Source organism: Cyprinodon tularosa, unplaced genomic scaffold, assembly GCF_016077235.1.
Source record: "Cyprinodon tularosa strain WSP-4 unplaced genomic scaffold, ASM1607723v1 ctg876, whole genome shotgun sequence".
Classification (NCBI taxonomy): domain Eukaryota; kingdom Metazoa; phylum Chordata; class Actinopteri; order Cyprinodontiformes; family Cyprinodontidae; genus Cyprinodon; species Cyprinodon tularosa.
In genome coordinates this window covers 43,748-69,566 of record NW_024039647.1, presented here as the reverse complement: position 1 = coordinate 69,566, position 25,819 = coordinate 43,748, and the positions used below count along the sequence as shown (strand labels likewise).

The 25,819-nt window shown below is 40.7% G+C and overlaps 1 protein-coding gene across 1 annotated transcript; it reads left to right on the top strand.

Annotated features, from left to right (window-relative positions):
* Positions 1-13,077: 13,077 nt before the first annotated feature.
* Positions 13,078-25,463, top strand: LOC119775529 (G protein-activated inward rectifier potassium channel 3-like). The gene is made up of 3 exons (XM_038273536.1): positions 13,078-13,378; positions 15,552-16,779; positions 23,296-25,463. Exons 1-3 carry the CDS (start codon positions 13,253-13,255, stop codon positions 23,652-23,654), a joined length of 1,713 nt encoding a protein of 570 aa, XP_038129464.1. The 5' UTR covers positions 13,078-13,252; the 3' UTR covers positions 23,655-25,463.
* Positions 25,464-25,819: the final 356 nt, after the last annotated feature.

Here is a 25,819-nt window from a genome sequence, read left to right as displayed (position 1 = left end):
CCTGTCAAACCTCTACCCCCATTGTAATAGTTACCTGCCTATTGTGTGCGAGAACTAATGTTTTCTCAAGTAGTTTATCTAATTAGGATAGTTCCTATGTCCAGATAAAAAGTCATCTTTATTATGCCATGGAAGAGATGTGGGAATGGAATGAGAGCAATGGTCTTGACCTAAGAACATAGTGTACTATTTTGATAAGGCTGGAGCCATGGATGTCTCCCTATTTACAAACGTTTATGATGTAATGATGTGATGATGTGGCATACTGGAGATGTATAAAAAAAATTCCAGCGTTTTTATTTTCATTACACTGTCATAAGAGCACATGAGCTAGCCACCTTCTTGTGCTTCATGGCGAACTGTGAATCATGGCGAGTTCAACGAGATGTGAGCTCAGTTGGTAAGCAGCTACCTTCTGTAAATCTAAGCAACTTCTCTGATCTGAGTAAGATTAGAATTTCTATCAAAATCTGTTTTCTCGTCTCACGGTTATTTAATACATATATGTTACACCCCTGTAAAAGGGAATAATGAAAAAACCGACATGGACACGGTGTTACTTCTGTCGTTTCCAATGCCGTTATGGACGAGCAGAAGTACTGCGCTTCCCCTGTTTCAACCCAGGCTCGACCAATCGAGACAAGATCAACAAATAAACGCCTAAAACATAAAATCTGAAAAGGCATCACACTCCAAGTGCTGGATACAACCATGCTAGAAACGTAACATTAAACAAAATGCTTTTTAAATGTTTTTAACGGATGCATGTTTTTTTACTGCATCATTCAGTGTCTTTTGAGTTACAAGACCAAAATAATCGATCACAGATCTCCAGATCACATATGCTAAAAGCATCAAAGATAGATGAATTTTGCTAAATGATTATACAAAAATATGATTTTGCTCACATTTTCTTTCTCTATTAACCCTTACACACTCCCCTTCAACAGAAATGTCGTTCCCAACATTCAGTTAAAGTATTTAGATAACAAACATGAAGGGCAGAAAGTCCAAATATACTCAGTCTGTACACCGACACTTGGCCAAACCAGAGTCTATAGGCGTGTAGAAGCTGAACCTCAGCTGATTCTACGGTCAATAAAGGGTGAGTCAGCAATCAACTGCAAAACAGTCATGAAGTTATGGGTGTTCATGGGTATATTCCATTTGGAGAACAGTCCATGAATGCGTGCATGTCAAGTCAATAAAACTTCTGTGGTCCTCAGTACAGAAACACAGGATGGTATGTGGACATCTGTACTGGATCTGGCCACGTAGATCTTGGTTGAAAGGGTCCATGATAGTGCACAGGATCAGGCCCGTATGTGGACCCTGCTGGAAGTTCCAGACTGTAACAAGCTGGATAACCAAGTTCATCATAAGTAAATCGCTTTGGTGGTCACCGCTCTCTTCTAGGCCTGTCTTGTTCTTGCTCATTCACATCGTGGCTCTCACATGGTGGAGGTGACATGGATGGCAGTAAAGTGCCGTTTTCACAACTGTCATGTTGTTCAGGTGCTCTAACTCTGATTTGTAGGTCAGTCATGACCTGATCCTCCTCCAGTTGCAACACTCTCTCTTGTCCATCTCCTCGTCTGTCATGTGTTGCTATTGGTTCAGAGCTTTCTGACAGATCAATGTGGTCCTCCTCAGCAGTGATTGTATCCTGTGGTGGCTCAGGGCATGGGACGTAAAACCATTCATCCTCTGAATCCTCATCACTGCCATCTTTTTGTTGACCGTTGTGTTCACTGTTACTTGTCTCTCTTGTTCTTGTCCTCTGTGGTCTGGCAACTTTCTGGGGAACCTCCAGAGGTAGGTGGTCACAGGGAAGTAGAAGATTGCGGTGTAGTATCCTGCTACATCTCCCCTTTCCTTGTTCAGGTACCAGCTCGTATATTGGAGCATCTTTATTTACTCGGCGCACAACCTTGTGGATGGTGTCTTCCCAATGGCTGCGAAGCTTGCCGGTCCCGCCTCTTGGGGTCAAGTTCCTGACCAGGACACGGTCTCCAGGTTCCAATTCCGAGCTCTTTACTTTACGATCATGGTTCCTTTTTCCTCTTTCAGCAGATTTTCTTGCATTACTCCTTATTATGTCATAAGCTTGTTGCATCCCTTCTCGCCATTTTTGCATGTATTCCCTGTGATCTGTTGTACCCGTTTCTGGTGTCAGGCGGAAACGTACATCAATGGGCAATCTTGGGGTCCTTCCAAAGAGCAGATAAAAGGGAGAAAAACCAGTGACTTCACATTTTGTGCAATTGTATGCAAAGACCAATCTGTTCAGAGAATCTGTCCAATTGGATTTCTCCTTCTCTGTCAGAATCCTCAGCATTTGTATAAGTATAAGGTTAAAACGTTCAACTTGTCCATTACCCTCAGGATGGTATGGTGTTGTACGTGAGCCCAAAACTCCAGAAGTTTTTTTTCAGTTGTGACATGAGCTGATTTTCAAATTCACCACCTTGGTCATGGTGAATACGTTGGGGGAATCCAAACCTTAATGCATAATCATTAAAGAGTCTATCAGCTACAGTCTTTGCTGACTTAGATGTTGTTGCATAAGCTTGGGCAAATCTTGAGAAATGATTAATCACAACCAATATGTACTCATACCCGCCTGAAGACTTGTCAACATGCAGGAAATCAAGAGACACTAACTCAAAAGGCTGGGTTGTAACAATATTAGTTAAAGGCGCCCTAGTCTCTCTGCTCGGTTTCTTTTGTTTTAGACATGTGCAGCTTCGAGACACATAGTGCTCGATATCATGCTGCATATACGACCAAAAGAAACGTTCTCTTACCAATGAAGTGGTCCGCTCAACTCCTTGATGTCCCATATCATCATGCAGACCCTTCATAATGATTGCCTTATACTTTTCAGGCAAAACAAGTTGTGTCCGTCTGGTTGTCTTTCGATGCAAGATCCCGTTTTCATCCAAAGTGAGTTTTTCCCATTCACGTAACAGTCTTTTACTCTCTGTACTGAATTGTTTCAACTGTTTGTTTTCCGGTTTCTTATTTAATTGACAACACTTGAGCACTTGGCCGATATTTTTATCTTCCCTCTGGGTTTCACAAATCTTTTCCAGTGAGAGTGGTGAATACTGTGAAGTGCTAATTTCTTTACATTGCGCAGACAGTGCCATGAACCATACTGCGTGAGAACTTGGGTCCTCAACTGACTGTACAACTGCTTGAACTGAACAAGATGACATTTCCTCAGTACAATGTTTCATCAGAGTGTCAATATCCACGGGCAGCCTTGAGAGGCAGTCAGCGTCAATGTTTTCTTTCCCTGGTCGGTATCCGATGGGGAGGTGGAAATCCGCCAATTCCGCAACCCACCGACACCCAGTTGCATTTAGTTTCGCTGTGGACAAGACATAAGTGAGCGGATCATTATCTGTATATACAGTGCACGATGAGCCAATCAAATAGTCTCTGAATTTTTCACAGACAGCCCATTTTAAGGCAAGGAATTCCAACTTTCCAGCATGGAAATGGTAGTTCTTTTCAGTTTTAGTGAGGGTTCGGGAGGCATATGCTATTACACGCATTTTTCCTTCTTGCTCTTGATATAAAACTGCCCCCAGGCCCAGATTCGAAGCATCTGTGTGTAGAACAAAGGGCTTGCTAAAATCAGGAAAGGCCAGGATTGGTGGTTCCACCAGGTGGTCTAAAAGTTCCTCAAGCAGCCGCTGGTGTTTTTCTGTCCACACAATGGGAAGGTTGGAGGGGGTCCCTGTTTGTTTTCTGTTATTCCTTCTCTTTCGTGTAGGATATTTATCGCTTTGCTTCGGATCTGCCGGAGTGCTCATTAGGTCATAAAGAGGTGCAGCGATCCGAGAAAAGTCCCGGATGTACTGGTGATAATAACTCAGGAGACCCATAACGGCTCTTAATTCTCCCACTGTGGTTGGTTGCTTGCCTTTCAAGGCCTTAATCGCAATAGTATCAGCAGGGTTAATTTTACTTCCCTCTGATGAAATGACACGCCCGAGGTAACGGACCTCGCGTCAGAAAAGCTGACTTTTAGCTGGCTTCAACTTTATGCCATGCATTCTCAATCGTCTAAGCACAGTTCTGACATGTTCAACATGCCGTTCAAAAGATTTGCTGAACATAAGGGTATCATCAAGATATGGAATGCAAATTTCATCTCTGATCCCCTCCAAACATTCCTCCCTGCACCGCTGGAAAGCAGCTGGTGCGTTCATTAAACCAAATGGTATACGAATCCATTCGTATAAACCCCAGGGCGTTATAAAAGCAGTGAGGGGCTGACTGTGTTCTGCCATAAACCCCTGATGGTAAGCTTTACCTTGATCCAACAGAGAAAACCATGAATTGCCTCCCAGGCCATCCATAATGTCTTGTACCCTGGGGATGGGCTGGCGGTCTGGTACAGTGTTACGGTTTAACTCACGGTAATCTATACAAAGGCATAAGCTCCCATCTTTTTTTTGAACCCACACCACTGGGGAGGCATAGGGGGAAGTAGATTTTCGCACCCAACCTTGTGTAATGCGATCATGTAAATAGCTCTTCATCTCCTGATATAATGGTTTTGGTACAGAGAGGTAAGTTTTAGCTACAGGTTCTGTGTCTTTTAAAGAGATGGACAGTCGCAGATTCTCAATGCAGCCAATATCTTCGTCGGAACATATTGGAAAAGGAGTCGACTCCTCCCTTAACCTTTTTTAACTAAATCTCTTTCAGGGGGACTGAGATGGTCTAAATCCACTGGGGTATCCCAGTCACTACCTGAGGTTTGTTGTTCCTTCACCTCCACATTATTTACTGTCACTGGGAATTTAGGGCTGGGCTGCTCAAAGATTGATGCTGGGTAAACTGCTTGGACTGGCTGCGCTGTCCCAATAACAGTCTTCCCAGAGAGTTCTATGTCGTGGTCTGTTGGGTTTTGCACATCCACAATTATGAATGGTTTTGCACCTTTCTGTAATTTCACGAGGGTGTCAGTGAACTCTAGGCCTTCTGACCACTGTGGATTAACACTAGGTTCGAAGATCAGAGTTGTGTCCTCCTGCAAAGGGGATGTCATGATTCGGCACTCTACTTTCACTGATGTGTGTTTTGGGATATGCACTTGTCCTCTGGTTGTTTTGACGTTATACTCAATGGATTGCTGTTCAGCGACAACTCTAGCCACAAGCACTTCAGCATCATCCATTTCAAAATCAGAAAAAGATGCTTGAACAGCCTTGATTAAATGCTGTTTACTGGTGTCTTTATTTTGTTTTAGCTCAGTATCCACTATAAGTCCAATAACATTTGAACCAATAATAGGCCGAGCAAGACTGTTACCTCTAATTACTAAGGTAGGAACAACAACTTCTGTTGTTGGTACTCCATCTGCCGCTAGTTTAAATGTGACCTCTATCCATCCTAAATATGGCATGTCTTCCCCATTAGCTGCAATGAGGTTTAGAGTGTCATTATTTTCAATGATTTCAGAAATGTCTCTCAAAGTCTCATGTGGTAGATGTTCTGCTTTCCATTGTTCACTTACTACAGTGACTTGTGAGCCAGAGTCCCACAAAGCTCTACTTGGCTGACCTTGAATATGACAGTCAATCAGATATTTTTTTCCAACTAGCGGGGCAAATTTAACTTGCTTTTTCTTTCGTGGTGTGGCTCGCACTGTATTACATGAAGTTGATGAGAACTGCTTCCTATGAACAGTCCAGTGTTCATGCTGACATCTCTCAGAACAACATAACACCCTTTTACATGATGAACATTGTTTCAGTCTCACCTTCATCCCGCCGACACCACAGTATGCACAGAGTTGTGGCGCTGGTAATGAAGTGGTCACTCCCTGTCCCGCTGGGGTAACCCTTGCTCGTTTAAAGCACTGCCTCCGAACTGGCCTGATCTCCTCATTCTGCAACCGGCTGAGAAGTGTTCACTGCTGCCACATCTGAAGCAGTGAATACAGTTTACCAGGTTTTCCTGCTGGCAGGCATAGGATCTCCTCCTTGGCCGTGGTGGAGCAGTGGAGAGAGGACGTTGGTTTCCATACCTCTGGCTGGGTGGTGGATAATCATGTTGTCCTAGAAGGGCTGGTGAATAGTTGTGATGTGAATGGGGTTGCAAGAAGCTGTATTGCACAGAAGGGGATTGAGGGTAACAATGCTGTACTGTAGCCTCATGTGTCAGTGATGGGTTGTGGTAGGCTGATGCTGACTGAGGTGGTGTGCAGTCAGGTCCTGATACTGTAATGAGTTCAAAACCTTGGACCCAATATTCAAAAACAGACAGATCTGGATAGTTCAAAACTAGACTTTATTTAACTCTCAGTATGGTTGCTCGTCAGCTGGGGCGGATAAACCGGATCCTATTTCTGAGTGGAGCTGAAGCCAGCCGAGGCCGAGGGGCAACAGAGTCCTGAAGGGAATGTCCAAAGCCGAAGTCGAACCAGAACCAAGTTCACAGACCAGAGGATCAGAAAGCCGATGAGGTACAGAAGGGGAATCCGAGCCAATGTCAGAAAAACAGTCCAAGTTTGGTGAGCCAGGTGAATCCAGGAATCAGTCCAGAACAGAGCAGATTAAAGAGCAGACTAGGGCAAAGCAAAACTCAGGATCCACAGGACAGAAACAGGTCACAATTTAGATAATAAAAAAAAACAAACAGAAGGCTATAGTTACTCACACAAAACAGCTTGAATATTCTGGCACTGGTAGCTGGAAAACACACAGCATATATAGGAGCTGAAAACAGGTGGATCAGATAAGCAGTAATGAGAAAAACAGACAGAGTTACACAGGTGAGTGGAATGAGCAATCAGGCCAGCCACCAGTGCCAGGATCATGACAGATACTGGGTTTGGATGCTGCCTCTCTAAGTAAGGGGGTTGCTGCATAGATTCTTTAATAGAAGACACTTCAGCTTTCAGGTCTTTAAGAAGAATCATATTCGCTTTCATCTCCTGCAGTTCTGAAAGAATATCTGTTTGACTTTTACTGTGGCTCGGCTGGCTTACTCTCTCTTTCTTCTCAATATGGTCTGACTGCGCAGAGTGAACTGTTGCAGACCGCTGTGGTGCATTCATTTTTTTCTTGTCCTGCCTCTCACTTTCATAGGCACATGCAATATGTAGTTTCTCAAACAGAAGTTCATCAGAAACTCCAGTTTGTTCCAGTGATGGCTGGAGATCACGTTTTATGCTTTCATTTAGCAAACCGGTCATAACTGTATGAAGGAACATGTTCTGCACCAGTACTGGATCATATCGTAAGCCTGACTCTGACTCTTGAGAGGCAAACAGAATCTTTTTTCTTAGGTCTAAAGTACGGATAAGAAAGCTCTGGGGAGTCTCTTTAATGCCCTGTACTTCTGATGGCAGCTGTTTATATAATTCTGTCGCGCTTTTCTCCTGATAATGACAGCGCAGTATTCTTCTCAGGGTGGGCAGCGTAAGGTCATTTTTCCCCTCTAAATAGCTACGTAACTGCATCCCTGGGACAATGGCCCTTATGACAGCATCAACAATCTCAGTTTCTAGAAAGCCTTTGAGAAGGCCTTGTTCAATTTGTCGTGCTAAGCTGGAAAATGTGAGGCGATCTTTCTGTCCTGGTTCTCCAATTTGTCCAGCTATTTTGAATTCTTTGTGCCATAGTGGAGGGGTCTGACCTAAAGCTGAAGCTGCCATTCTAGGGGTCGGTGAGGTGGGCTGAACTTTACTTTCATTCTCCTCATGAGTACTTTTCAGTTGGGGTGGTAAACGATAATGAGAAGGTCTGGTTTCTATTGAACTATTGCCCAGTGTCTCATTAGATTCAAGTTGTTCTTCACGTTGTGCTGCTTCAGCTTTTTTCCCTTGCATATCTGTAGCCTCAGCGTAAAGCTCAATTATTTTGTCTTTAAAACAGAGAAGCTCTGCCATTCCCAAATCCTCCAATGTCTCTAACTCTTCTCTCTGTAGATGATTACTAATTATCAAGATGAGGGATGCTCTGTTCTTTCCTTTCACCTGCTCAAATTTTGATCCAGCAATGGTGAGGAAATCACACAGTTCTTTTAAGCTTTCGGCAGGCAGTGTACACAAAAGTCCCATTATTTCCAGCTGTAAGGTTTCTACCTCATTTGGCTCCATCTTCTCTGCAGTACTGACTTAGTTTTCGGTTGTAGCAGTAATTTTTCACTAAACCTTGGTTGTAGCCCTCCTGGTGCCGTTGGTTCACCTCAGATTGCCAATACCCTTGGCTGTAGAAACTCAGACTACCACACAGTCGTCCACTAGATGTCGCCAACCTGGGTAGGTTAAAGTGGGGACTGAATGAGAGCTGGAGATGTCTGGTCCTAGCAGAAGTCAAACCTCGCCTCACTCAATCCCAGCGGTGCCTCCAGAAATGTTACACCCCTGTAAAAGGGAATAATGAAAAAACCGACATGGACACGGTGTTACTTCTGTCGTTTTCAATGCCGTAATGGACGAGCAGAAGTACCGCGCTTCCCCTGTTTCAACCCAGGCTCGACCAATCGAGACAAGATCAACAAATAAACGCCTAAAACATAAAATCTGAAAAGGCATCACACTCCAAGTGGTGGATACAACCATGCTAGAAACGTAACATTAAACAAAATGCTTTTTAAATGTTTTTAACGGATGCATGTTTTTTACTGCATCATTCAGTGTCTTTGGAGTTACAAGACCAAAATAATCGATCACAGATCTCCAGATCACATATGCTAAAAGCATAAAAGATAAATGAATTTTGCTAAATGATTGTACAAAAATATGATTTTGCTCACATTTTATTTCTCTATTATAACCATTACATAGACATTATGAATTGTTATTTAAAGAATTTGTCCTGAACGATGTCTTCTCAGTAAAATAACTGGAAAGAGAAAGCTTCAAGGTGTAAACACAGAGCTTTCCATAACAGTTAAATAAATAAACTTGCCTTGCCTTGATAATACCATGGCTACTTTAATAATGATGCTTTGTGGGTACTTTTGAAATGGTCAAGATGGACTAGTGTGAGTGAGATGTTTGTCACAGCAACAGTCAATACCTTACATGCTAACGAAAGTTAATGTATAGTTTTATCTGTAGGATAAAAGCATCTGGCTATTATATTGTCACTTACTAACACCACACGTGGTGTAATCCATATGAGTCTAAGCTGTGGAGACACTGGTATTCCTGTCTCCTTAAAGCTCCAATCTAATTGATAATTGTACTGTACTTTTTACTTGACCTGTTTTATTTTTATTTTTATTATTTATTGGACTATGATTCTGCAATAAAGTCTGTCTGGCTGTCTGTCTATTTGCCTGCCTGCCTGTTTGTTTGTCTATCTACCTACCTACCTTTAACAGATCACAGAGAAAATATTTCATCAGGCCCACATTTGAGTTTTCAGTGATGATTATATTTGTAAGAAATAATACAATGACTTTTCAAAGCAATTGCACCTTTAACAAAACTATTTATATAGCCGATCCAAAATTAAATCTGGTGTTGAGGTGATTCTGTACTTTGAATTTGTGCAATTCATATGCAGGACTTACTTTTATACGTCCTGTCCTCTACCCCGACTATGAGCAACAGATCATCGCTCACTGTGGAGGGCTTTAGAAGTCACTCGAACTTAATAGGTCTCAGATGGGACTTAACATGGCCAACCCGCCACGGGCATGTGTAAATGGAGTACCGGTAAGTACTTGGTAGGGGGAGGGAGTGGCCACTGCAGGGCCATATGTCAAGCTTTGCTTTGTCTCGTATCCTGAATTTCTAAATTCTGCTTTTGTGAAACTGCACTCACAAAGAAGCTGCCTTGTCCTGCTCAATGTGAAGCAGCTAATAAAGGAATCATTATCTTTATAGAAGCTTCCATAACCCAGCAAAAAATGTTATCGTTAAGAGTTATGCAGTTTACTGTTTTAGTAAATACACATACATGCAATGCTCACCCCGGTGGGAGTGGTAAATATGTTATGTAATGAAATAACTTTCGGACTGTCATATATAGGCTGTGGGTTAGAACGACAAATAAAAAGTGACTTGAACTCCAATACTTGTCAAACAGTTGACTCTAAAAACATGTGGAATCAATTCCCATCAACTTCCATTCATAATATAAGATTTAATAAACTAAAATCATTTCATATTCTCAAAAACCCCATCTCATCTCATCTCTGGGTCTGGTCTCTCCGTCTTATACTTTATCCAGGATCAGGTCGAGGGGACAGCAGTCTCAGCAGATCCAAGACTTCCCTCTCCGCAGACAACTCCCTCCAGCTCTGCTTGGCGAAGCCTGCAGCGTGCCCTGCGTCCTTCCAGGGGGATGTGTCTGGAATACCTCCTGAGGGAGGGCTCAGGAAGCATCTGAAAAAGATGTCCGAGCCACCTCAGCAGACTCCTTTTCGAAGTGGAGGAGAAGCGTCTCTACTACGAGCCTCTCCTGAATAAACAAGCTAATGGAGTTCCCAGCAACCCTCTGGAGAAAGCCCAATTCAGCCCCTGTATCCAGGATCTCGTTCTTCTGGTCATGATACAGATTTCAAGAAAATAGGTGAAGGTGGAGACGTAAACTGACCATTAAATTGAGAGATTTGCATTTTTGCTGAGCTCTCTCTTCACTACAACAGACAAGCGTCTGCATTATAGCAAAAGCTGCACCAATCAGTCTATTGACCTCCTGCTCCATTCTCCCTTCACTCATGAACAGGACCTCAAGATACTTCAACTCCTCCACTTGAGGCATAAACTCTTTTCCAACCCGAAGGGGGCAAGCCACCTGTGTACGGCGGAGAACTATGTGAGAGCCAGCAGAACCACATCATCAGCAAAAGACAGGGAAGAGATCTGCTGGTCAACAAACCAGAACCCCTCTGGCCCTTAGCTGCACCTAGAAATCCTGTCCATAAAGGTAAAGAACAGAGCAGTGACAGAGAAAAGCCAGGTCAGAATCCAACATGCACCAGGAAGTCCGACTTAATCTCAGCAATATGGACTAAACTCCTGCTCTGCATGTACAGAGACTGAATTGCACCTAGTAAAAGGCACCCGACTCCATACTCCTGGAGCCCCCACAATGCACCACTAAAGACACGGTTAATAGACTTCTCCAGGTCCACAAAACACATGCTGACCGATTGGGCAAACTCCCAAGGGCCCTCGGAAACCCTGCAAAGAGTATAGTGCTGGTCCACTGTTCCATGGACAGGGTGAAAACTGAACTGCTCTTCCTGAAGCCAGTGATCAACAATCAGCTGGACTCTCCTATCTAGGTACCTGGCATAGGCCTTCCATGGGAGGCTGAGAAGTGTGATCCCTCTATAATTGGAAAACACCTTCCAGTCCCCCTTCTTATGCAGGGGAACCACCACCCACGTCTGTCAATTCAGGGGCACTGTCCCAGACCTCCATACTATGTTGAAGAGGTGTTTTAGCTACGGCAGCCCGACAACAATCCAGAGCTTTAAGGTACTCAGGGCAGATATCATCAACCCCTAAAGCCTTGCTGCAATTGTTTTTTGGACCACCTCTGCGACCTCAGCCTGGTTGTTGAACAAATCCATCCCCAAGCACTCCGTCTCTTCTTCCACCATGGAAAGCTTGTCACCCAGATTGAGAAGATCTTTAAAGTATTCATTCCACCATCCAACAATATCCTTTTTCAAGTTCAACAGCTCCCTACTCCAGAACAGTGTTAGCAAAGCACTGCTTATTAACAATGGAGGCAGAGAACATGACTAACTCTGACTCCATGTCTCCAGCCTCCCCAGAATATGGTAGAAGCTCTCCCAGAGGTGGGAGTTTGACAAGCCCTGAATGAGGAGTCAACCAGACGTTCCCAGTAGACCCTCCCTACACACTTGAGCCTACCAAGTCTGTCCAGCTTCCTCTTCTTCCAGCGTATCTAGCTCACCACCAGGGTGTGATCAGTGGTTAGCTCCGCCCATCTCTTCACTCGAGTGTCCAAGCGCGTCCTGAGCATCTGTTGCTTTGCTCTTCCTTTTCTGATCCTGTAGTAGCTGTGGCAGCACAGAAATATGTTTTGCAGCTGACCATCATGCCACTAAGTAAGTGAACCTAACACTAGTCAAGGCAGTGACTTAAAATATATTAATATGTTTTCCCTTTTTGAGAGTGTTTTCTTATTTGGGAGGAAACTTTTTTTTTTGCAATAAAACATAAAAATTGTAACACCAAAATAGACATCAGAACAAGCTGAACAGTCACACCGCTTTTTGAATCACTAAGCAACTGAAACACTGTCAGCAAAAGCCATGTTGAATTTCCTCTTTCTAGAAAGATTTCTAAATAATCCGCTTGGCAGGTGGTTGTCCTGTAAAGGTCCAACAGATGGAGACCTAAGAAAAAGGCTAGAAAGCTCCCAATTGAGATCTAGCAAACCCTAATATTTAATTCTACACATTTCCAGAACTGTCAGCAAAATTATGATGAAAAAAAAAAACTCTTGTTTTTAGCCAGGAATTGGTTTTAAAACTTCCTCTATCATTTTTAGAACCACCTGTCCATGTATCGTTTAAAATCTTATTTAAATATTATAATTGTTTCGGTAACTCCTTTTTAGCAGCCACTTTATATTTTGTGCCACTACAAATGGTTTTATTAACAATTTATCCAGTTTAAACCAACTGTCTGCAACAAATTTCAGAAAACAGCAAGATTTTTTTGTATATCCTCAATCTACAGCCAAATATTCAGTTTCCCCAATTCTTGTAATCAGTGTGGTCTCCTTCTTTAGGTTAGGAACATATGGCTTTGAGCTTAGTTATCACTAATGTGCTGAGGTAAATCTTTTCCTTAGGTATTTCTAACATTTTCTCTTCCATAACATCCATTTTCTATGCTCTACCATGTTGTTAAATTAAGGATCCACAAGTCAAAATGTGTTAATGCACACGGACCTGTTCTGTACAAATGTTATATAATCATAGGATAGATGATCTACTCTGAGGGATACAGAGGGAGTACTGCTGAGGCGGCAGGAAGCAGGGGCTTAACTCTAGCTCGAGAAGATATAACTGCAAAGCCTTTCTTCCAACTGCTCATTGTCACTAAAGGTATAGAGAGCAAAAGCATTGAGGTTAGCTTTTTGTTCTTGATGGGAGCTTTGCTGAGATCTAATAATGTGTGATAGTTCTTTTGCATGTTCTTTGGGGCTTTGAACAAACTATATACTTTGGTGGTTATGACATCATGATCATATAAGCTAGTGTTGGGTCTCCTCACAATTCTGTGATGTATTGTGGTGAAAGAGAGGACAGCAATGTGGAGGTCACGCAGTGCTCCAGATCTGCTGAGACAACAGAGAGCCACTCAACACCAGCCGGGGAGAAAATCTCCTGGGAGAGCTTCTTGATAAGGGTAAGCTGTATCTTTTCTGAAAAAATATTTTACAGATTACAGAGAGAACTTCTATTTATTCTAATATGACCCAAATAATCATTGTTTTTTCCGCTGTAGAACAATAATAGTATATCTATAGCTTAGTTCTTACATTGAAACTTGATTTGGTTAAATCATTATTTTAAGCTTAGGACTAATGATATCTTATACATATGTATAGCCTTGGCATGTTCTACATATTTGATACACATAGAAAATTATAAAGATTATAAAGATGTACACTATCATAACCCTGTATATATATATATATATATATATATATATATATATATATATATATATATATATATATATATATATATATATATATATATATATATATATATATATATATATATGTATATATATATATATATATGAAAAAAATATATATATATATTCAATATAAAGGTCATCATTTCCATTTTTTTTTATATTTTAAATTTATTAAACTGTATGTAAACTTTCATCCATCCATCCATCCATCCATCCATCCATCCATCCATCCATCCATCCATCCATCCATCCATCCATCCATCCATCCATCCATCCATCCATCCATCCATCCATCCATCTTCTTCCGCTTATCCTGGGTCGGGTCGCGGGAGTCGCAGCTTCAGTAGGTAGGCCCAGACGTCCCTCTCCCCAGCCACTTTGGCCAGCTCCCCTGGGGGAATCCCAAGCGCGCCCATGCCAGCTGAGAAACATAGGCCCTCCGGTGTGTCCTGGGTCTCCCCCTGGGCCTCCTCCTGGTGCGACGTGCCTGGAACCTCTCACCAGGGAGACGTCCAGGAGGCATCCTAACCAGATGCCCGAGCCACCTCAACTGGCTCCTCTCGATGTGGAGGAGCAGTGGCTCTACTTTGAGTCCCCCCCCCGGATGACCGAGCACCTCACCCTATCACTTAGGGAGAGCCCGGAGACACTACGGAGAAAACTCTTTTCAGCCACTTGTATCCGGGATCTCATTCTTTCGGTCATGACTCAAAGCTCATGACCATAGATGAGGGTAGGAATGTAGATCAACCGGTAAATCGAGAGCTTTGCTTTTTGGCTCAGCTCTCTCTTCACCACAACAGACCGGTACAGTGCACGCTTCACAGCAGACGCTGCACCAATCCGCCTATCGATCACCCGCTCCATCTTCCCCTCATTCATGAACAAGACCCCAAGATACTTAAACTCCTCCACAAGGGGTAGTACATCCTCCCCGACCCGGAGAAGGCACTCTACCCTTTTCCGGCTCAAGACCATGGTCTCGGATTTGGAGGCACTGATTCTCATCCTGACCGCTTCACACTCGGCTGCGAACCCCTCCAGTGAGAGCTGTAGATCACACCCTGATGAAGCCAACAGAACCACATCATCTGTGAATAACAGAGATGCAATCCTAAGGCCACCAAGAGAGATCCACTCAACACCTTGGCTGCGCCTAGAAATTCTGTCCATAATAGTTATGAACAGAATCGGTGACAAAGGGCAACCTTGGCGGAGTCCAACCCTCACCGGAAACGAGTCAGATTCGGACTCGTAAACTTTCAAGCACAATTTTATATTTGAATACAGGAATATTTGTCCCAATTCAATGCTCAATCAAAATGTACATGCACACAAAAAAGAATCAGTTAAAGTTATTTGGGATTACAGATGCATTGTTCCAAGATGTGCTTGAAATCTAAAGATTTTTTTTTTTTTTTTTTACCAGAAAAGTATACTTACAAAGAAAAGATGAAAAAGTTAGAAATGTCATTATTTGTGAAATACATTTTTAAACATAGAAACTGGAATAAAGCTAAAATTGCTTGAAATTTTGATTTAAACTTTTTTCTTAATTTCTATTATATTAAACCTTTGTGTTTGGATGTTAGATGTTTTTGAATCTTTGAAACTTCAAGTGTTCATGTGTGAAACATCTGGTGGGAGAAAATTCCTTTACTTGGGCCAAAAAAATCCAAGTACCAAAAAAATGGTAACCAGGTTATCTTTATATTTTAAATTGAAAGAAATAGTGGTGCTTTGTCATTATTGCATTTGTGTTTAAAAATAAAAAGCTTAGTCTCTGCAGTGGGTTGAACTGCAATGCACTCAGTGACTTTTGTGCATTAGCTATGATCTCAGCTGGAAATGGTTACGTCTGGATTTCTTTCCTTAGGCGGAGACAGACAGAAGAGTCAACAACTCCATGCCAGGGACTTTTCCTGATTTTTCACCGACCAAGAGAGGTTCTAAAAGCACTACAGATATTCCTCATCCAAGCATTTGCTTGCTTCCTCCCTGCCCTTCAGACAACGCAGATAAAGAGCAGAGTAATTGGCGTCGCTGTTCATTGATTGAAACCAACAATGTCTCAAGGTTCCGTCGACATGCTCTCAGTGTCCCAAACATGGGCTCATCCAGCCCGCTCCATTTCCTTAACAGCACTCCTCTTCTCAGCAGCCCTATCTCACCAGCACACAGCAGCATTTCTAGCCCTGGAAGAGAAATAGAGAGGCTTGCCAAGGCTCGCAGTAAACTCCTGGAGAGTGAGAACCAACAAACACCCAGAATTCCCCGTGAAACCAGAGAGCAACATCGCTATGTGTCCAAGGATGGGAAGTGCAGAGTCAACCTGGGCCATATTGATGAAAGGGGTCGTTTTCTGTCTGATATTTTTACTTCTTTTGTGGACCTCCAGTACCGCTGGTTTCTATTTGTTTTCATGATGTGCTATATAACGACTTGGTTCTTATTTGCTGGGCTCTATTACATTAACGCATCCATTAGAGGTGACTTAGTACAAGGGCGACCTCTTGGTACTAATCAGAACAAATATGGGGAACAATATGCTTGTTACGTGGGTATAGACGGTTTCATTTCCGCTCTCCTCTTCTCTGTGGAAACACAGCGTACCATTGGTTATGGTTCAAGGACTGTTTCCGCTTCCTGCCAAGAGGGCGTCCTGCTTGTCATGTTGCAGTGCATTGTAGGCTCCATGATAGATGCCCTCATGGTGGGCTGTATGTTTGTGAAAATATCCCGCCCTAAAAAGCGAGCTGAGACACTTCTTTTCAGTCGTACATGTGTCATTGCAAACCGGGATGACCAGCTATGCCTGATGTTTCGTATCGGAGACCTGAGAGAAAGTCACATGGTGGATGCAAAGGTTAGAGCAAAGTTAATCAAGTCCCGCCAGACAGCCGAGGGAGAATTCCTGCCTCTTGAACAGACAGAGATTGATCTTGGTTATGAAACTGGATCGGACAGACTTTTCCTCGTTGAACCTCAAGTCATAAAGCACAACATTGATGTCAACAGTCCTCTGTGGAACCTGGGCCCTGAGCAACTTAGACGGCAACAGTTTGAGATAATTGTTATCTTGGAAGGAATTGTTGAGGCCACAGGTTAGTAGCAACTAACTTTATAAAGGTATAACACAGTAGTAAGATATGTAGTTACTTCAGCTGTAGTTAAATTAATTGAATCTTAAAGGCAAAGTACTTAACAATTTCTTCTTTTCATTTTCAATAACCAAGTATCGCTATAATTAATAAATATTCTACAAAAGTCTAACTTTACATCCAGAACGAATGCTTTCTTATAGCTTAAAATTACTTGTGTATAAATATGCGGCTGGATGTATCCAATGGGAGAAGCCAAGTTGCATCACCATTTTTTATTATAGTAACTGAAAGAGGACAAACTTCTAAACCTTATGCATTTTATCCAATATATCTGAAAAGGGTGTTCTCTGTGGCAGAGGAGTTTAAAGCAAGGAAAAAAACAACCATACATCATTCTACCTTCCACTTTCTATTGCAATGGAACATCATCCATAATCTTTTCCAAGAAGAGGCAAGAGAAACAAACCAAAAAAATATAAGACGTTGCAATAAGCAGGAAAGGCTGATTTTACCAGATGCAGACAGTTTATGAGGGAAAGGGGCTTCCAAATACACGGAGAGGTCTTATGCTTTCTGCTATAATGGTAAGGTAACTCCACCAGTTAGTCTGTCCCCATGGCAGGTAGGGCAGGTAGTGTGTTTGTTATTCAACCCTGGGTGAGCTGTGCTGAGACAGTTATCAGATTCTGTTCTTCACAAAAGTCATACAAGCAGGCTACCGTAAGCTTCTTTAAGATCTGTTTTCAGAGATTTTTTTCATTTATTTTATAAGTTCAGTAAACTTACTTCAGTAGATTTGTCAAGAATGATTTAGCTGGCTCTATCCTCTCGGTAAAGATGGTTAGTTTGTTTGTTAGGCTACAGTGGAGGAGATGTAATGCAACAGTTATCAGCGACAGACGTCATACCAGCTTGCAAGCATAAGCTTCTTTCAAGTCCTGTCTTCAGAGAAAATGTTCCATAGCTTATTTTATACGTTATCTTCTTTCCATGAAGCTTAAGGTGTGATGGTGTTCTGAAGCTCAGACTGAAGTAACATGGAAATCAGACAAAGAACACCACCAGAAAGAGCACCAGAACCGGGGCAAGGCAGCTGGCAGTGCCGCTCTCCAGAGCTAGGGAACCACAGTGGGAGATCAGAGGAGGACAACTGTGAATGTAGAGGCCTGTTAGCGGTGGCTGGCCGGGTGGCCGGTGCCTGCACTGGAACAAAGGGAGGACAACCAACAGTCCTTCTGAGGCTAAATTAAAATGGATACAAATCTCTGTATGGCTTTTCCCCCATTTAACTCAGGGGGGTGTGTAGAGTACAAGCACCAAGCTTGAAACACTACAATACAGAAAGTAGAAAAAACAACCGCTTGCAATTTTTTCATACCCTCTTTGTGGTGTCCAAGAGCAGCAGTCATTTCTTTCCAGGATTTTTCCTCAATCTGTCAATAGTGGTGGTATTTATAAGCTAAATCACAGGATATCTTTAATAATAATAATAATAATACATTTTATTTAGCAGCGCCTTTCTTGACACTCAAGGTCACTTTACAAATAATACAAAAGATAAATAAAAAGAGAGATGAAAATACAAAATACAGATACAGGAACATAAAAAACAATCATGGATAAGGAAAAGAGCAGTGTATTCACAGATGAGCGAGCTGGAACAGATGGGATTTGAGTCTGGCTTTGAATAAGGGGAGAGAGTCAATACTGCGGAGGTCGGGAGGAAGTGAGTTCCAGATATTTACATTTTCACCTTCGCCGGTTGGAGCTGTTGTTGCATGTGCACATTTTTCGGCGTGGATCTGTTTACGTAGTTAGAAACTTTCCTTGGTGTACTGTGCATAAATCTGTCTGCATGGACGCTGCGGCGCAGGGGCATGGAAACCAAAAACTATGTGGACCTAACAGATGTATCAAGCATAAAGCAAGCTTAAATTTTTCGCTATGGCCACAAAATCGTGTTAGGGGTGATCATACCTTAAGCATTAAGCAAAATAGTATATTTCTGTTAATATTATAATATTAACAGTCTGTAATATTATGACAGACTGAACTTACTGTGATGTCTATTGTTCTGAAAAACTGATAAAAAAAATTGTTAAACATTTAATGGATAATAATTTTATCATTTTCTTATAAGCTCCATGTTTATCTTGAGGAAAACAAAAAAATATATAGTGATTTAGGGGTACCAGCATTCCAGAGCCAAGTGCATCATGTGATACTTTAATGGCTTTAATTTGTTAGAAATTTTGCAAACCGTTAATCATTTCTAATTTCACTTTTATTCCCTTCTTTGTCACAGGCCATTAGAGTAGGCACTTTGTATAATATAATAAAATGTAAAAAGTTTCGAAGGATGCAATATATTAGTAAGACATAGCGATTGTCAAGGTTAAAATGAAAGGGGATTTTCTGTTCTTAGTAACCAAATTACATAAGCTTTGCAAAGAGCAGATGCATATTTTTTCTAATACAATCTCTTTTCAGTGGTTTGTCTCAGAACCCAACCCTAAAACATTACAGCAGACATTATGCAATTCAGCCACTCCTTTGATCCGAGAACCGTTTCTGGCCAGGGAAAGGCACTACCTTCTTCCCTTTAAATTTTCTTTTTTAGCCGGAGGGTTTTGACTGGATTGTTGCAATTCTGCAGAAACTGAACAAAGAGACCTTTAACAGGGGCTGGTAGCTCATGCTTCTTATTTTTTCAACAAATGAGAAAGCACTTATTTGCGGTAAAGCAGTCAGATTTGCATAGATGAGGAGAACGTACGTGCCATACAGTCTTAAAGAAGCCCTTTACAGAAAAATGCACTGGAATAGGATCCAGAAGGAGACCTAGGAAATGATGTCAAGACAGGAAATCCCACAGGATGCTACGAAAACCAGACATCACTTTATTATTGAAACCAGACCATTAGAATAAAATCATAGCATAGACCTTTTATTCACCTAAGGAACGGAGGAAGTATTAAAAATGTTTCCTTTTTTTTAATTAAGTCTTAGATATACAGAGAATTTCTTTAATTACCCTAAAGATGCCACTGATAAAACAGATTTCCTGTTTTCTCAAATTATTGAATCTTGTAAAGAGGTTACAAAGGTTTTGGGCAGGAGACAATAAGAGAAACAGACATTTAATAACCAACACACAGCAGAAAAGACAAAGGAAAAAGGATTAGGAATCTAAAGAAAACTGTCAACACAAGTAAAAGACTTGGGCACATAAAGTATTTTTTTGAAAAACCATGAAACAGCTTAAACAAGAAAGAATCTTAACAAAAAGTATTTTCACCAAGCAATCATCTTCGTCAATATAGGGCCATGCAACATGGTGGAGAATGAACTAGGACTGGAGTTTAAGAAGCTTGAGTCTGAAGCTAAGAAAGTAGGTAAAGTCAAAGTCAGAGATATAGGAATGGTCTACTGGCAGAGATGGAGGTCAGGTAATGGCAAAGAAGAAGAGATGGAAAAGAAGTTCAAAGCTCATATGGAGAAAACGAGTCAATGCCATCACGCCCCAATGGCATGAACCCATTGAGGTGTGGCAGTGGTGAAGGGGTTAAACACGTTGCTGTCTTGCAACTGAGCAACAAAAACAATTCGGAGACCTAAAATAAGTCCTCATCCCATGGCCCTTGATGCGGATTCTTTTCTCAATTGGACTGAGTCCAACCCTGGCTGACTGGGTCCTGAACTTCGTGATCAACGGTTCTCACATTGTTTAGATCAGAGCAGAAATCTTTGACACAATGAAACCGAGAAAATATATCCGTCAATACAAGGTGCCTTAAACATTGCTGAGATTATTACAAGAGCAGAAAATCGTGAGGCTCTTGAGGAGGGTTCAATCTGGTAGGAAGAACAGGAGTTTCTGAAGAAGCCAATAAAACTGGTCCAAAAAATCTTCAAACATGTTGCTGCAAATGATAAAGAGAGCATAAGAAAAACTCCAAAAATCAGTTCTAAGCATTAATTAGTGGAGTACTGGTAAGAAGAGAAAAGTCTAACACTTGAATCTGAAATTCTGAGGTATAGCGATTGACTCAGGATGAAGGACTTCCACTGGCTTAATCAAGCGACTTTTTGAGGTAACAAAATTTATTTATTTGAAAAGACCTTATGAGGAGACTTGCCTTGATCAAGAAAACAGCTATGAAATAGAAGACCAAGCTGAATTCAAAGAGCTCAGCTAAGGATGAGCAAACATTTCTGAAAAAAAGAAGGCAATGAAAAGTCTAAGGGTAGACAGGCTAAACTTAGGTTGGTAGAGTGACAAAAACATTTACTAGAATTTACTAATTCTGGTATTATAAAGAAAGGATACATTCAGCCATATGAAGGTCTTTTCTAAATAATTGTTTTTTCTTTTAGATTCTCTGACCTTTTTGCAATGTAGACACTTGCTGAAAGCTGCTATCACTTGGTAGATTAGTTTCTAAAAGACTCATTTTATCTTAACTTTGAGAAGAAATGATCGTGCTTTGCCTTAGATCACCGATCACTGATTAGAAAAAGTGGAAATATTGTTTACTGGGTGAGCACAGCACAGATAAAGTAGCTACTTTCTGTAGAAGCTGTGCAATCACTGTTCTACATAAAATAGTGACGAATACTCCTTTTTTAGGGGCTGCTCTTAGTGCAGAATTCATGAGATTACTCATAAAGGCTGGAATTACACCAAATACTTAGGTTTACTATTTAGGTGCCTGTTTGGGATAAAGCTGGTGATTTTACTGGTTTGTTTTGGATCATTGGCATGTTTTAGGGTCTAGTTCTGCTTTAGATTATTTTTTTCTTCACACGTAGTCTCTGATTTCTCTAAAGAATGTTATACATATAAGTAGTCTTTTGATGTTTAATTAATGAAATAAACAAATTTACAAGAGAAAGACCAGGGAACACAAGAATTCAGGGAAATGGGAAAATACCTGTGGCTAACAGCTTGCAGATGTGGGAGGAAAGAGCAGAAGAGAGACCAAGGAGAGAAAAATGGCTGCAGTGTTCAAGGGAGGTTAAGCACAGAAGACAAGAAAATAAATCTAAAACTAACAAAGAACCACTAGAGACAAGGAATAAATTAACCCAAGTTACTGTCAAAAGATTAAACTAATAAAAATGGAAAATAAAGGACAACAACAATAAAAAGTAGAATCAAACCCCAAACCTGGACGTACATTTTCCAATGTGACTGTATTTTTTATTAAACTTATTATAGGAGATTCTTTCGTTCAATTCAGATGGTTTACAATGACAAAACTCAGAAACAAAAAAAGGAAAATTACATAAGTCCAATGAAAAAGAATATATGTACAGAAATGTTTTATCATAACACAACCATAGGTTACTTACCTGTAACTTGATAGAACAAAAATTCCACTTGAAATATATTACTCTGTGTCTAATTAATCTATTTAATATTTCTCTTAGTTAGCCAGGTCAATCGCTAATCAGGCAATCTCTCCTGATCTATCGACCATGTCACAGTCAATCCTTTATTTATTTGTTGTTCTCAAACATTATTTAACAAATAAAATGTTCTTTTTACTTTTCACATATGCATGACTGAGATAAAATGCAAGAGGCACAAAGTAGCTCAAATTTAGAAAAAGGGAGAAATATTTGCTGTTATCTTTACATATGTTTATCAAATGCTTCCTTCCAAGATGTTCTTGTTATCAGTATTGCTGTAACAGCAAAATATTTGATCCGTATTCAAAGATTCTGCGTTGTGTTAAGGGTGGTTTTGCACCAACAACAAACATTGGACTGCTTTGTGATGAAAACCAGATGGCAATTTCCCCCATTAAAGTTCTGAAGATATTTGTTTTTCTTTTATCATCCTCTGCAGTATCCACCCAAAACTCCACATGCAAGATTAAACCAACTCTAACATAACTTGAGTACTTGATGACATCTGTTGGAGTCTTCTAAAAGTTTGCTGGTGTCAGTTGATCAGCATGATTATTTTTGCCTTCTTTTTTTGTGATAGACCAAAATACAAACAAATTACAATCAGCAGTTTTTTGTCAGTTGAAATCTATACTCCATACTCCACCACTGAACGAAATATGGCTTGTATGTTTTCCAAGTCCTAAGGTTTTTTTTATTTTTCGTTTTTAAATGAGCTTAACCTAAATCCATATGCGCAGACTTCATTTAATGTTCAAATATTGAACATTAAGTCAACCAGTCCCATAATCATCTTGCAAAATCTCAGAAATCTAAAAAAAATCTGCGTAAAGTTTTACTTGCATTAGCTAAATAACAATGTTTATCATCTTAAAGAAACTGCACCTGGTAAAATCAGTTATCCGGTTTCAGAATTATTTACTACACACAGGTACACAAAGGAAATATGTAATCGTTTCTTAGTAACAAAGATGGACATCATGGTGTTCCTCTCCTTGTGTGTGGAGATGTGAACAAATAGGGACATCATGTGGCCCACAGTGGGAATTACAAGGGATCCACCTATTTAATGTGTGTGTTTTTTTAACCTTTTCCCAACAGGAATGATGTGCCAAGCCAAAACATCTTACATTGAAACAGAGATTGAGTGGGGTGCACGCTTTGAACCATGTATGACATTGGAGAAAGGCTCATTTCGAGTGGATCTGCGTCGGTTTCACAGCACCTACAAGGTACCACTGCCTAACTGTAGTGCCAGCCAAGCACACCAGCTGATGCTTCTGGCTGATTGCAATGCCCAAAGCCACAAGGCCTGCAGAGACTGGGTAGCTTTTGCAGAGAGAACAGCTATGGAGGACAAGGACAAGTCTCCGTCTCATGTTCGGTTTACTATCGGTGACATTCAGGAGGAAAGGTCAGACAGTAATGAAAACGAAGCAAGTGCAGAGCAGATTCTGTAATAGAATCCTGGAAGGACTTCAAAGATTTACTTTACTTTTAAATGTGTATAGATTCATCTATTGATAAACAAATTTTGGTTAAGCATTTTTTCACTAAAATTGACATGGATTGTAAAAAAGCAAGAGCATGAATAAAATGTAATACTGACAAATAGACTGCACTTTACTGCCCTATTTTTGTATTTTTGCTTGAGATTGTGTATGACTTGGTTTGGACAGATTTTATCCTAGAAATGTTATAAGGCTTAAAAGAGCTCCTCCAGCTTAAGGTGACCAGATTTTTATTTTACATTAAGGAATTAAGGGGCATCTATTGCTCAGAGATAGAACAAAAAATTTAATAAAAAAAATGATTAAGAATTTTTGCATATTTACTCATTAAGCAATAAAAAGTGTAACATCCGGAATGTGTCTTTCCTTACTATCATGGGGAAGTGGGGGTGCTGGGGGTCCTGCAGCACATCCTGGTGGCGATGGGGAGAGAAAAAACATATGCTGAATATGTTCAGCTTGTCCCACGCATAATTATTATGATAGATGTTACCATGTATTTGTGACTGGGTATAATTAAATAATAATCACTATATTGTCAAAGATTTGGGGGAATTTAATGTTGATCCCACCAGATTGTTCACCACACAGGTGCAGATCATCAGCCTCATAACCAGAGCGGCACAAGAGGAGCAGGTCACCACTATTCTTTGATGGAGTTTTACCCTATATGGTAACATTTAGCCCTCATGATTCGCACTCATACTGTTAGTCAATTTATGCAGTTTAAAACCGGGTTAGCCATTGTCTGGGGCCCCCCAGCCCGCTCGGGGCCACAAAAAATTGCTTGTTTTGCTTGCTTTGTTGCAGCGGGCCTGAATACAGGAAGGGGTTAGGGTCTGACAAACTCCGCCATTTGTACTGTGGTCCCTCTCCACTCCTTTTCTGCACATATTTGACTCAGATTCTGCATGTGCCTTTCTCTGCCTGGGGTCCATTTAACGAAGGAGGTTTACTGAAAACTAAGTTTTCTAAACCTGAAGTATGGGAAAATCTGAGTTTTCCGTTTTACAAAGAGAGTTTACTCAACCTCTGTTTTAGTCACCATAGTAACATTCTCCCTAGAGCTAACCTGGTCGGGAACAGGTTTTCTTCAGTAAACACGGAGTGTCCTCTGTCTCCATTTTTTTTTTAACTTTCTGAAATTTCTACTGGAAAAATGTAATTACAGTTCACCATTTTATTTTCTGATTTAATCAGGAGAGTCTGGTCGTAGTTTTGTGCATACAATGAAAAAATATAATACGCACACTGTTTTTTTTTTTTTTTTTAAACAAATATCGCATGTCATTTGACGAGGATCATATCAGAGAATGATGGGCACTTTCTTCACCAATAATTAAAGGGAGATGATTCTACAACTCAGTTTATTTGTTTTTGATTTGTTTAATATGAGCCACAAGCGGATCATTTTATTTTTTCTGTTTATTTTTACAGTAGTTGCTTGAGGAATTACTAAGATTATTTTGAGATTAAATATTAATAGATTTGTTAATTCAGCTGTTGATTCAGATAGTAATACGCTGCTGCCAGATGTTTGACCCTAAATAGTATACATTGATTCACTACTATTCAAGGAATAAACCCGTTATATCATCATGTTCACAATTTCTATGGCAAGCCAATTTGATATGTCACTGTCTTGGTTCTGTTATGTTTTACTTTGCTCCATGTTTTCCAGTTTTATTGGTTTAATTCCTATTTTGTTGTATTTTCTGGATATATTTGAGTTCTTAGGTTTTTATTTGTTGCCGTCTTGTGTTTGTCTCCTTTTCCCTAGCTCCTTCCTGGACTGCTCTCTTCACACCTGTTCCCAATCTGCTCGTTAGTCTTCTCTTTGTTCAGTCTACCATAAATACTCTCCTTGTGCAGCTCCTCAGTGCTGGTTCCTCGTCTTACCTCGTCTCTCCTTGCCTTTCCCTGACTCTACATGCTCTTTTCTCCTGAGGTCTACTTGCTTCTGGTTAAGTTTTACATTTTAAGTTGGATTTTGGATTCCAGCCTCTGTTACCTGTGTTGATTCATTAAAAACTGCAAGAACTCACATCTGCCTCTCAGCCTCTATATTTGGATCCTCAAACCTCAACCAAACCCTGACAATGTATTAGTATTGC

Coding starts and splice junctions, on each gene's coding strand:
- LOC119775529 (XM_038273536.1), top strand. CDS start 13,253: ATGTATTGTGGTGAAAGAGAGGACAGCAATGTGGAGGTCACGCAGTGC. Junction 13,379..15,551: donor GGGAGAGCTTCTTGATAAGG/GTAAGCTGTATC, acceptor TTCTTTCCTTAG/GCGGAGACAGACAGAAGAGT. Junction 16,780..23,295: donor AGGAATTGTTGAGGCCACAG/GTTAGTAGCAAC, acceptor TTTTCCCAACAG/GAATGATGTGCCAAGCCAAA.